Below are 14,109 nucleotides of genomic sequence, written 5' to 3'. Positions count from 1 at the left end.
AGGGAGAAACTGACATGTGCACGTGGTAATTTAACTGAAATCAACCGGGAGCCTGAGGGAGAAACTGACACGTGCGCGTGGTGATGTAACTGAAACAAACAGCGAGCCTGAGGGAGGTACTGAAAGACAGCCATAGAGGAGCTCAGAGGCTTACAGTAGAACCATAGCACTTTAGGGTTTAAAATAAAAAGACATTATTTCAGAGAGAGAGAGTGTGTGTGCATCATTGCATAATTTTCTCGAATGTCAAAAGCCTTTGTGCAAGTGTATTTCTCATATTTAGCTTTTCTCCTCAAATTCAGGAGATGTTAATTTGAAAAAGGTCTCAAAAAGAGATTTGAGAATGATTACTAGCATTTTGAACAATTGACTACACCTATGAGTAAATCCTAAAGCTCTTGATTTATTTATTCAAGAGATTTAAGGTAGCGTTTATTTAATAAGTCTCTCAGAACCCAGAAATACATTATTTGATGAGCACTTAGAGTCCCTGCTAAAACTAAAGAAAGTTGAATAAAATATCACAAACTAGGGGATCTTAGAGATGCAAGCTACTTTATAGGGCATTGTGTGTGTATGTGTGTGTATGTGCATGCCAGTGTGTGTGCATAGTATTTCCAATTAAATTTTATATGAAGTCAAAAATAATGCTAAAGCAGAGCTGTTCTGATGGTAGAGCTCTGACCATGTAACCTCTGTCCTTCCCCTTCCAATCTCTGTCCAGAGAGAGCTTATAGGAGTTTCTAGAATACAACTGACAATGGTGTCATTTGTTCCAACCTTTTCTCTTCACAAAGAGGAAACTGATACCTAAGTAGACTGAGTGCTAGTGCCATCGGCATACATGCTACTCTAAGGGTTAACTACAACTAGATTACAATCTCCTAGCTCTAATGACTGTTCTTACACCTTGCTGCTTACTCTTGAGAAAGAAAATGGGAGAATAGGTCCAAAAGTGTTGGGAACCTTAGAGAAGGTGAATGCATCATAGTAGGCAAACTTTTTGCAATCCATACTTCAGTATTTCATATTTAATATGAAATTCCTAAAAATCCCCTACATGTATGGTAAAAAAGGGACAGAGTGGGGAAGGGGAAGAAGGAGACACATAAATAAATAAGGAATATCTTATTTGTCAGCTTTCCTCTTCATTCTATTCAGTATAGACACAGCTTTGGTCATAGTTGGTAACTTCTCACATAGCATATTTTTAATATGTATTTTTAAAATAATATGGCTTTCTGGGGCACCTAGGTGGCTCAGTCAGTTGAGCCTCTGACTTTGGCTCACGTCATGATCTCGTGGTCTGTGAGGTTGAGTCCCGTGTCGGGCTCTGTGCTGATAGCTCAGAGCCTGGAGCCTGCTTCAGATACTATGTCTCCCTCTCTCTCTACAACCATCACCCCCACCCCGCAACCCAGCTTGCACTCTGTCTCCCTCTATCAAAAGTGATAAACATTAAAAATAATAATAATAATTAGAATTACCTTGCCATTATGGAAAGTGTTTTGACTCAGAAATCCTAGCTCTATAACCAATAGCTATTTGTTCTTGGATAAGCCACTTCTCTTTGGCTCAAAATCTTCCTCTATAAAACAAGTATTTTTCTGCCTTATTTTACAAGGTTGATAAGAGGATTTAATGAGATATTACACCCAAAACATGGCCTCTCAGGCCAGGTGATGCTCATGACTCTGGGAAGGGCAAGATGACACCTTCCATGACCTCAGAAAAGGTGCTCCACAGGATTTAAAGCGGGGGTCCAGGGGCACCTGGGTGGCTCAATCAGTTGGGCTTCCAACTCTTGATCTCAGCTTGGGTCTTGATCTCAGGGTCATGAGTTTGAGCCCCAACTCAAAAAAAAAAAAAGGCAGGGGTACAGATCTAACAAAGGAGAAAGGGAAGTCCAATCTCTTCCTTCAGCATTGTTTGAACATCTCTGACAGCTTAGAATGGTCCCAACTAACATCTTCTGGCAAAAAAAGAGAAACAAGATCCTCAGAGGGTAACTCATAATGAAAGTCTAGGCTAAGATATGGGTTCCACATAAGGTTTTTGAGTGTGTAGGGAAAGGGGTGTATGGTTAAAAGCCAGGAGGCCCAGCTGCCAGAACAGGGTGCTGGTGCTTTGGGATAGCTGCTTAGCATTTGTGCTGCATGTGCAGTGAACAAAAGAAACTTTGTAACTTTGAAATCTAAGTGTGGATCACCATGAAGACTGAAAAATCTGGATCAGCAAGGGAATCCTGGGAGCAAAGGTCAATCACGACCAGACTGCAGCACCAGTTTCAACAGCAATGCCGCAGCAACAGAATCAAAGGGAACAGTAGAATGATCAGGATGTTCTTTTTTCCCCTCCCTACGACTTGTGAAAGAGGACTGTCTCTTTGGTCTTAGGGTGCTCCTTTGGTTCTTGGAAAATTCAAGGGAGAGAGTACAGGAGATAGCTCTCAAAGGAAAGTACAGGGTTTTCCACACAACTGAACATTTCAAGACCCAAGTTACTAGTTAGAAAACACAGAGATGTAACATTATTTGTACCCCATGCATAGGGGTTATACTTGAAATGAAAGGGGTAAGGTTAGGATCCTTAAGGATAAAGGTCTCAAAAGTCCTGAGATAAAGAATCCTGCACACATTTCTACTTCCAACTAGTCTAGTCCTTTGCTTGATTTCTGGCTAATGTTGTGGACTAACCAACTGCCATTCCAAAACTGCCTGACCAAACTACGAAATCCCATTTGTTACGTACGAAGTTAACAGTTAAATTATTTTAAACCTCAGTTTAGTAATTTTAGCATTTTAATACAAACACTTACAGACTAAAACCCTTAATACAAGCATATTCATCTGCAATCCATGCATATACATCTTGAGGAAAGGGATCAATACCTTGCTGAAGAAGAAGCCTGACTACATTTGTTGATTCATAATTTACAGCAAGCATGAGGGCTGGTCTAAAATAACAGAGATAACTTCACTCTTAGGAATTTAGTTATTTAAACAACTAATTTCGATATACTTTATCAGGTTAATATCTTGCCTGTCTGTTCAGAAGCAACCATTTACATGTTCAAGTGTTCATCTTTGTAAATTATCTCCAAGACTAAAATGAAGGGACAAAAGGGAGCTTCTTGTCCCAGTTGGGTAATGTATTATAGAGTTGCTAATTTAAAGTCCTTTGATAAACAAGAAACTATGTGGAGGTCACTTATCTGAATAGGTAAAGATTTCAAAAAAGAATTCCCCATGTCTTCCTTAATCTGATACAGTGCACTTCAAAGCCATCTAGAGGTCAAGTAAGTATAAAAACTATCTGCAGGCTTAAAATGATAATATTTTAATGTGAATGCTAATAAAATAGGCATATAGTTAACGATGCTGATAAGCATATGGCAGGCACTAAATTAAATGCTATGTATATAAAATATAATTTACACAAACCACCCTTGAAGGATGTATTATTATCCTCCTTTTCATATCAGGAAACATATTTAGTGATGACACGTAACGCTCCCAAGGTCACAACACCTAGCAAGTAGGAAAGCTATGAATAAACCTAGTCTTGTGTGAATCTAAGGCACATCTCTTTCTTCTTTATCACCCACCTGTAACTTATCCTCATTAAAGGAAAAGTCTATTCAGTTAAAGTTACCTTTCATCTTTCTACTCCTACCAATTAAAAATAAAATCAAAAATATATATACTGGACATGAAAAAGGGTAAAACCTGATGAGCCTATAGTACCTGGTAATAGTAATTAATCATTACTTAAAGATCACCTAAGGACATCAGTATTCCTCAAAAAAGAAAAAAAAAGCAATTTAAAGCAAAGTGTCATCCAAAAGACAAAACAACTCCTGTTTTTGTCTAATATGCATCTTAATTTTTTACATTTATTTGCTTTTGAGAGACAGAGTACAAGTTTGTCCTCTGTCACAGATTCTCTGTTCTGCCTCGTCCATGCTTGCTGCCTCTGCATCCATCCGTGATTGCAGCTCAGTTATAGCACTTTTAATTTCATTCTATTTTTTACTTCTTTTATCTCTGCAGAAAGGGATTCTAATCTATTTTCGGCTCCAGCTAATATTCTTATTATCGTGATTCCAAATTCTGGTTCAGACATCTTGCTAGTATCTGTGTTGGTTAAATCCCTGGCTGTCGTTTCTTTATGCTCTTTCTTTTGGGGTAAATTCCTGCTGGATTCTGTGGTTCAGGTTGTGCAGATTATTGTGTTAATCCTCCAGTTTTCTAGGTGTGCAGGATGGTTTAGTGTTGGTCTGGCTGTATTTCATGGATGCGAGACACACAGAAAACTTCCATGCTGTTCTGCCATCTTGGCCCCTCCCCCCCATTCACAAATATTTTAAAAACTTATCTCAGGGTGCCTGGGTAGCTCAGTTGGTTAAGCATCCAACTTAGGCTCAGGTCATGATCTCACAGTGTGTGTTTGAGCCCGTGGGGCTCGCATTGGGCTCACCACTGTCAGCTCAGAGCTTGCTTCCGAGCCTGTCTCCCTCTCTCTCTGCCCCTCCCCTGCTGGCTTGCTTGGTCTCTCTCAAAAATAAACACTTAAAAAAATTATCTCAATAGATGTGAAGTAAACATCTATTAACGTTCAATATTCATTCATGACAAAACTTAGAAACTAGTATCATAAGGGAACTTCCTTAATATACTTGTAGCAGAAAGACCCTAAGTGACCCCATAATATCTGCCCTTTAGTGTTGTCACCTTTTCTTTATAAATCTTTTCTCTTAAGATCTGTGACTTCACTCTAGTTATTAGAATATGGAAAATGTAAAGGAATTGTGGAGACATAATTCAGTTACTTCAGAGTCCATCAAAAGGGGGATTATGCTAGGCAAACCTGATCTAATCACATGAACACCCTTCAAGGACTGAGCCTTCTCTGAAGTGACATTCTCCTTGCCTCCTAAACTAAGCGGTGTATTAAGTCTACATGGCCAAGAACAAGGAACAGCCTTGCTCTAGACTATTTGTGTCGCCACTTGCCCAAATTCATGTGTTAAATCTTAATGTTCAACGTGATAGTATTTAGAAGTGGGGGATTTGGGAAATGATGAAGTCATGAAGGTGGAGCCCTCATGAATGGGATGAGTGGCCTTATAAAGGAGGGCTGTGAGAGCTCCCTTGGCCCTGCGCCAAGCAGGAAGACCAGCGTCCATGAACCAGGAAGCAGGCTGTCGCTGGATACTGAATCTGCCAGTGCCTTCATTTTGGACTTCCCAGCCTCCAGGACTGTGAAAAATAAAACTTTTTTTCATAAGCCTACGGTATTTTGTTAGAGCAGCCCAAAAGGACTAGGACAAGCGTCTGGGAACCATGGGCAACCACTAGGACCTAAGCCTCCAACTAGCAAAGAGCTGTGGAAATGAGTCCAGTCATACAGTCACAAGGAAATTCTCTTAAAAACAAACTCGGTGGGCTTGGAAGCAGATTCTTCCCCATTGAAGCACCCAAATGGGGAAGCGCAGTCTAGCGGACACCTTGGGTACAGCCTTGTGAGAACCTGAGCAAAGGACCCAGCTAAGCCATTGCTTAGCTTCTGACCCATAAAAATGTGAGATAAATGTGTATGGCTTTAAGACACTGTGTTGATGGTGATCTGTTATAAACGGTAAGAGCAAACTAAGAGACTAATAAAAGATCTACACTTTTCAAAACCCCACTATCTACATAGTTATAGAAAAATACTTTTACATGTTGCAATTTCAAGAAGACATAAATACTCACTATCCTCACATTTACTCAACGTCATTCTTGTAGTAGGAAAGAAGAAAAAAATTAAAGCTCTAGGAATTGGAAAGAAACAAAAATGCCACTATTTATAGATTCTATGTCGCTGCATGAACCAAATCCAAAGGAATCTGCAGATAAAATACTCGAGTAAGAAACAATATATTGTGGGGAATAAGCTTAGGCAATTAAAATACTAGTTGTTTGGGAAAATCAGCATAAGAAATGTCTTTCCTTACACACTATTGCCAGATTCGATGCAATTCCAATCAGAAACTTGGCTTTGGAGAGCTTGCCAAGTTGATTATAAAAGACCTGTGGAGCCCTTCCTTTCTTCTTTCCCATCCCCAACATTTTAGTTCCCAGTCCTAGAAACAGAGGCATGGAGTTGTGGGGGTCCAGAGTGAGGTGTTGGAGCTTAGACAGAATGGGGAAGGCATTACGTGTGGGACAGTCACCCTGCACAGTGTTGGATCTCAAGTGAGAGCATCCCTGAAAAGTGCATGATATAGAATAATGAAGTAACACAGACTGAACAGGGTGGGGAAGCATCTGCACAGGGGAAAAATAGCCCAGTGTGGGTTTTCAGAACCTGCAGGGGGGCACATCATCTGCAGAAGAGGTGGCCTGGCACAGGGTGTCTGAAAAAGGAGATACTACCTGTCTCAAAGTACTTCCCCATAAAATACTAAATAATTGTAAAGTTGGAAAGTTAACATTCCAGCGGAGAAACCTGGCAGATCCTACCTCCGGTGGCCAACATTAACATCACCAGTATTGGGACAAATCCAAATTGTAGGTCATGTGATAGGATGCAATGAAAAGAGTAGACTGTAGTGATACTCTTGCTAAAAACGTATGATCTGAATTTTATCATAAGGAAACCTAAGAAAAATCCACATTGAAAGACATTCCACATTACTGGAATTTACTCGTCAAAAGGTTAAAAACATGAAAGTCAAGGAAAGACAAAGGAACTGTTCTAGACTGAAAGAGACTAAGACACACAACTGAATTCAATACATGGCTCTGAACAGGACCTTCCTTGGTATAACGTATACTACAGATAAGTGACCAAACTTAAAAAGAATTACGAGGAATAAATGATAGAATTATACTTAACCCTTGAACCAAAGAGTTTTAATGGGTGCACTGATTACACACACATTTTATTCAGTACTGTAAATATATTTTCTAATTTTCTTCATAGTATTTTTTTCTTTAGCTTACTTTATTGTAACAATATAGTATGATACATATAATATACAAAAGATTATTGGTAGTAGTAGTGGTTAAGTCTTTGGGGGTCAAAAGTTGTTCATGGCTTTTTGCCTATGGGGCATAGGGGTCAGAGCCCTTAACCCCATTATTCAAGCGTTGAGTGTATTAGAGTTAATGTTCTGATTGTGAAGGTTGTATGGTAGTTATGTGGAATGTACTGACTTGTAGGATTTAAATACTACAGGAATCAGGCATCACATTAGCAATTTACTTGCAAATAATGACTCTGGGGCGGTGGGGGGGGGGGGGAGTTCTTTTTTTTTTTCTCTAGTTTTTCTTTTCTCTTTGTTTCCAAAAAGCAAATCAAAAATAAATAAAGAGAAAAGGTGAAAAGCCTTAGGCAAATTTTATTTCTCCATGTGGAAAGAGCTATGAATCAGTGTTTACAATTATACATAGGTTTTATGGCATTATAAAAAATTGTAATACATACAGACATTGGCAATAGCCATAGCAGGAATACATCAAAATAATGCCTAAATCTTTAGGTCCACATATAGTAACAAAAATTGGAAAATACAAAAGCCATCCATTAACACTACTTAAGTATTAATGGCAACTTGGTTGTTTGGGTGCTATTCAAACAGCTGGTAGTGGAGTGGTCTGAAGTATGTAAAACCCTCTAGTGCTGGGTTCCACGTACAAAATGTGCTTAAAAGTTAATGAGATGCCAAGAAACATAGTTTAAAATATTATACAGATTTTCATCACACACATATGATACAAAAACATTTTCCTTTAATCAAGATTTTACCATATAGTGTGTTCAATTGGGAAACAATGAAAATGTTTTGTAAGCATCCAGTAAATTTTTTCTATTTATTTTTCAAATCATATAATTTTTGTTCAAAATCTGTACATATTCTTGTGACGCTTTCCATACCAGGTCTTGATTTAGAATTGAATCATCAGTAGATACTAAAGGAGTTCTACAGGATCCTGATTCAAATTCAGTAGCAGCTGAAAAGGAAAAGAAAGAATTAGATTCCTTATACAAAATACTTTTAACTACAAGTTAGAAAGAAAGGAAAGCAGAGGGGAGGGGAAGGGAGGGGAAGGGAAGGGAAAGGGGAAGGGGAAGGGCAAGGGGAAGGGCAAGGGGAAGGGCAAGGGGCAGGGCAAGGGGCAGGGGAAAGGGAAGGGAAGGAAAGGAAAGTTGGGGCCTTCATGAATAAGTGTTAAGAAAAATGAAAAATACCTACATACAACTGCAATATGAAACCCAAGATTACTATTAAATATATTTTGCTCAGGGTTGCACACTGAATTAATTGCTATTGTGGATAAATATCAGAGTTTCTGGTTTTTTCATTACAAGGTGAAATTACAAGATGAGGACACAGTCTACCCTGAACAATCATCAACTATAAACTGAAAAATCAAACGGGCATTTCCAAACAGAGCCAAGTATACAGGTATAAGTGACAGGTATAAAACATAGCACTACTGGAACATACAGAAGGGATATCCCAGTTTTGTGTCAATATTGTCTGCTCTTTGGTGAAGGTGATATGTAAGCTGACACCTGAAGGACAAGGAAAAAGTATGCTAGGTAGAGGGAAGAAGCACGTACAAAGAGCTAGAAGTGAGGAAGAACACTTGTGCAATTATGAGTAGTTTAGTTTGACAAGGTGCTAGAGCAAAGCAGCAGAGTAGGGCAAATAGTGAGAGACTAGGCTGAATAATCTGGCAAGAAGCAAACTGATTTGGGTGTTTTCATTCCATGCTAAGGAACTTGAAGTTTGACTCAAGGGCAAAAGCAATGATGACAAAGTCAATGAGCGAAGATTTAAACCCATTACCTGTCAAGTGAGAGCTATAGGACCTATAATTACTTAACCAAGCATTACTAAAACGACTTTGGCTTTTTGGGTCTTCTACTACTAGCAGAAACAACAATTTGATAAAGCACACATTTGCTGAGACTTGTGCAGGTTGAGTTTCATAGGGATGGCACCAGTGAAGGAAGATTATTGCCAGAAATAATAACAGACATATAGACTTAGGAGATTGAAAAAACTTTAACGTTCATTTATTTTTGAGAGAGAGACAAAACACAAGTGGGCAGGGACACAGAGAGAGGGAGACACAGAATCTGAAGCAGGCTCCAGGCTCCGAGGTTTCAGCACAGAGCCCACTGTGGGGCCTGAACCCACCTGAGCTGAAATCAGTCGGCCAACCAACTGAGCCACCTGGGTGCACTAGACTTTTGGGAGATTTTAAAAGAGCTATGAAACATGATGACTAAATGAGGAAGAAGTATGTTCTTCATTATGCTCATACTTTTACATTTTTTATTAGATATGTACAAAAAAATGTGAATGTAGTATCTATCATCCAAACAATGGAAAGGGATGTCATTCACTATTTAGAGTTTATTTCAGAAATCAATGATATCTAAATTCATACATATTGGCAACATACCTTCTTCTAGTGCTTTGGTTATACTTTTTTCCAACTCCCACTGCATCTGAAATAAGTCAAATATTATTTAGAATGTGTAAACAAAAGACATTGTAGGAATTATATATAGCTTATGACATGTGGTCTTGAAATAATACTTGCAGAGACTAAACCAAAGTTAGGGATTGCTTAAATAGAAGGACAATCACTTAAATAGAAGGACAATTGCTTAAATAAAAGGACAATTTATAAATAAAATAAATTCCTATTTTAGTTTTAGATAATTGAGAACAGATACATATATATATATATATATACACACACACACACACGTATATATGTATATATATGTGTGTGTATATATATACGTATATATAATATGTGTATATTTTTTATATATATATATATATATATATATATATATATAATGCTATTTAAGTGAATCTGATAAAAAGCACAATTAACATTGGTCTATTGAATGTGTATCATCTCTGAAAGGTGATGTTTGATCTTACTGGTACAAAAAAGTTTAAACAAGAATCATATTGTATACTGAATTATTACTTGGAAATTATTAGAAAAACTGCCATTTATGAAAGTTTAAGCAGTTTTTTACCTTAATGAATTGTTCCTTAAAATGGGCTTTCCATTTTTTTACTTTTAGAAAAACAAAATTTGAAGGAATGCTTTTTGCTATTAATTTTTCAGGACTGACTCTTAAATACATATAAAATGAGGAAAGTGGGACTGTCATACTGTCATGTGGAAATTCTACTGGCAAAAAATTGAGTTAAAATATTTTGCTATCAGTATTATGACTAAAACACTTATTTCTTTTCATATGCACACAAAGATTTCAGAAAATCTATTTGAAGAAAGGAAAAATATAGGGTTACAACAGTTTTCAAACTTAGCTTCTGATTTATAACTTTCTCAATTAGAGATAAGGAAAACAATATACAATTTTCAATTGTAACTTTAGGACCAAGTATTGAAACACTTGACTTATTAAAGTTATGGTTATCTACTTATCAAATGTGTACGAATATTTCAAACTACAGGTGACCCTTGAATAACACAGGGGTGGGGTACAGTCAAAAACCTGTATATAATTTTTCATCCCCCCCAAAACTTAATTACTAATAGCCTACTGTTGACCGGAAGCCTTACTGGTAACATAAACAGTCGATTCATACATGTTTTGTACAGTAGAATAAGCCAGGGCAAATAAATGACATTGAGAAAAACAGAAGGAAGAGGAAATACACTTACAGTACTATACAGTATCCAAAAATAATCCATGTGTAAGTAAAGTAGACCTGCACAGTTTGAAACCATGTTGGTCAAGGGTCAACTGTATATTACAACTGTTCCTGTCTAGAATGTTCTTATTTAGATCTTTCTTATAAAAGGTAGCCTCTCCCTGAATGCCCCAAACGGGCTCCAAAAGAGTGTACTGAACATAATCAACACTGTGGTGATAAGGATTCCAATGTCTTTACAAATTTAGGTGTGAGGACAAATTTTTTGGCTGACATGTTTCCCAATATTTTCAGAGACTGTTTTCCCTAATACCTTTTTTTAATTGAAGTATAGCTGACATACAATGTTACACTAGTTTCAATATACAAATTCAGATTGGACAATTGTATACACTATGCTATGCTCACTACTGTACGTATAGTTACCCTCTGTCACCATACAACATTAATACAATATTATTGATGATATTCCATATGCTGTATTCTTCATTCCTGTGACTTATTTATTTTATAACTGGAATTTGTACCTCTTACTCCTCTTCACCTATTTTGTCCATACCTCTCTACCCACCTCCCCTCTAGCAACCACCAGTGTGTCCTCTGTATTTATGATTCTGTTTGTTGACTTGTTTTTTTATATTCCACATGTAAGTGAAATCAGATGGTATTTATTTGTCTTTCTCCGATTTATTTCACCTAGCATAATACCCTCTAGGTCTATCAATGTTGTCACAAATGGCAAGATCTCATTCTTTTTGATATTTCATTGTATACATATTACACATCTTCTTTATCCATTCATCTATCGATGGACACTTAGGTTGCTTCCATATTTTGGTTATTGTAAACAATGTTTCAATAAACATAGGGATGCACACAACTTTTCAAATTAGTGTTTTCATTTTCTTTGGGTAAATACGCAGTAGTGGAATTAATGAATATCTATTTTTAAGTTTTTGAGGAACCATAACACTTTTTTGACAATAGCATTATATTCAGGCCTTATAAAATGAATGGGACAACATTACTATACCAGACTTATAAAATTAATAACTCAATACCAGACGATGGGGGAAGGCTTTATTCAAACAATTTTATATCACCATTAATAAATACTATGTAAGATATAAACCACGTTTTTATGACATGACTTAAGGAACTACCAAGGTAATGTTGCATCTTTCCCCCAAAAGCTCTTTTCCTAAATACTTACCTCTGTGACCTTTATGTTTATTTCTAGGTAAAATCTGTGTTTCAATGGTGAAAATAGCTTTGAAGTCCATGAGTAAGAACACGTGTGATTTTATTTATACCTTTCCACTTATCAAAAAAATAAGAGGGTGAGAAAATTATACACGGAAAAACTATATATCAGCAAATTTTAATTCAAAGAAAAATTTTAAAGAATTTTTAATTAAAAGGATTTTCTCATTAACTGTTAGTATTCAAATAATGGCTTGATTCAAATATTTGCTTGATTTAGCTATTTAGGAAATGCTTTACAATTGCTCAGCAAGACATTTTATAAAAATTGAAACAAGGTGCTATAAGTCAAAAAAAAAAAGGAAAAAGAAAAAAGAGTGTCATAAGAAAGCAATTAAGGATGTATTCTCGTGTAAGAAAATACCAAAATTGTAAGTTAAAAGAGAAATTAACCTTTTTAGTGTTGCAAGTTGATTTAATTCATAAAAAGGACTTATCATGGATTCTTTTTTTTTTTTTTTTTTTTTTAAGTAGCCTCCATGCCCAGCGTAGAGCCCAATGCAGGACTTGAACTCATGACACTGAGATCAAGAGTTGGACGCTGAACTGACTGGGCCACCCAGGCACCCCCATGGATTCTTTTAAATAGTAAACATTCATTATGTCGTTAAGTGTTTGGAGACCGATCATTCACTTATGTACAGGGGTGCAAAAACTGGATTATAGTAAAACTTTCAAATGTTTATGAACCACTGCCAACTGAAAGTAAGTCCAAACATCTAAGTGTACCTGTGGTTAGCAGGCAATAACATTTACTTTCTAAAATCAAATTTAAATGAAAGCTTTTCAAGAAATTTAAAATGGGTCAGTTTAGTTATATTTATTGAATACAGTTAATACTAGGTGTCTCTCGTGGCGCACCTGGGTGGCTCAGTTGTTTTAAGCGCCCAAATCTTGATTTTGACTCAGGTCATGATCTCATGGTTTTTGAGACTGAGCCCCACATTGGGCTCTGTGCTGAGCATGAAACCTGCTTGGGATTTTCTTTCTCCCTCTCCTTTTGCCCCTCCCCTGCATGCACTCACTCACTCTCTCAATAAAATAAAATAAAAATAAGTATCCCTTGAAAATGAGAGATCCGGGGACTAAAAAACAAAAAATTATAAAATTAACCTCAGTTCTTTCTTAGCACATATAATTATGATTTTTACTTCGTATGTATTAGTTACTTAAACAACTCAGAATTTCACCAAATTAAAAGCAACAATTATATCAGATATCTGAAACCCAAAGTAAAACAGATAATATAACTAACCTTCCACAAGGAAGTCTCCCTGTAGTCATATGACGGCCGTGGGTTTGAGGTAGGAATCACTAAGTTTCTTCCTCTTGGAGTAAGATTTCTATTGAGCACTAAATTATTTTCAAAATGTCCACAATAAGGTGGTTCCAGGCCTGACCTCATAGTAAGAGTGCTGAGTAAAGTTTGGTGCTGCTGTCTCTCTACCAGAAGTTTTGTATTGATCTCTGACAGTCTCTCATTAGTCCTGTGAAGATTAAAAAACACAAATACATTTTCTCTTTCCCTTAATCATTCCTAAATGACTTACATCTTTGTAAGTTTCCATAATAGTAAATAGCATTTGCCACTGAACAGTGTTTTAACACTGAACATGTGACAGAGCACACCCACTATCTAAAACTATACTTTTAAAATTGTTCTAAAGAAATACTTATGTTTCCAGGGGGATCCCTAACAATTCAAATGAGGGAAGGGAGAGAAGTGGCTACCAGTGATGTACATGGCTTAATGAATAATACTTGTTGTCTTCTGGAATGGCTGTACTGACAAGATCCTTCAGGATGCCAGTATATATACATACTTATATTTAGTAAACCTGTTTACAGATATAAAAATAAACCATCCCTCAAAGACATTTTCAAGCGTTTGCTTTCACGAAACACTCTTGTACATTTCACTTATTATCTCAAAGAAACTGAGCATTTGACACCGAGGAATCACTGAGACCAACAATCTTTAGGGGAGATAGTAGATGGCAGAGGTGTGATCAGAAAGAACTAAAACAGCTACAGAGGCAATTAGCTTATAACAGTTACCAAGGCACTGGAGGCAGAATCTGCCCTTTCTGTCTTCAGTCTTCCACACACCTCCCTCCCCCACCATGGTGCTCTTTTTAGCC

The 14,109-nt window shown here is 36.9% G+C and overlaps 1 protein-coding gene across 1 annotated transcript in view; it reads right to left on the bottom strand.

The window, feature by feature from the left end:
• Positions 1-7,367: 7,367 nt before the first annotated feature.
• ANKRD26 (ankyrin repeat domain containing 26) overlaps positions 7,368-14,109 on the bottom strand; it is a 69,141-nt gene continuing 62,399 nt past the window's right edge. The window contains exons 23-25 of the mRNA XM_049626640.1: positions 13,224-13,455; positions 9,465-9,510; positions 7,368-8,000 (exon numbers count right to left, since the gene is read on the bottom strand). Of these exons, the coding sequence (XP_049482597.1) occupies positions 7,867-8,000; positions 9,465-9,510; positions 13,224-13,455 (412 nt within the window). The 3' untranslated portion in view covers positions 7,368-7,866. The remainder of the gene's footprint in view (positions 8,001-9,464; positions 9,511-13,223; positions 13,456-14,109) is intronic.

This window comes from Panthera uncia, chromosome B4 (assembly GCF_023721935.1).
Source record: "Panthera uncia isolate 11264 chromosome B4, Puncia_PCG_1.0, whole genome shotgun sequence".
Taxonomy (NCBI): Eukaryota; Metazoa; Chordata; class Mammalia; order Carnivora; family Felidae; genus Panthera; species Panthera uncia.
Note: the sequence above shows the minus strand (reverse complement) of the source record. Positions and strands in the feature narration are given on the sequence as shown.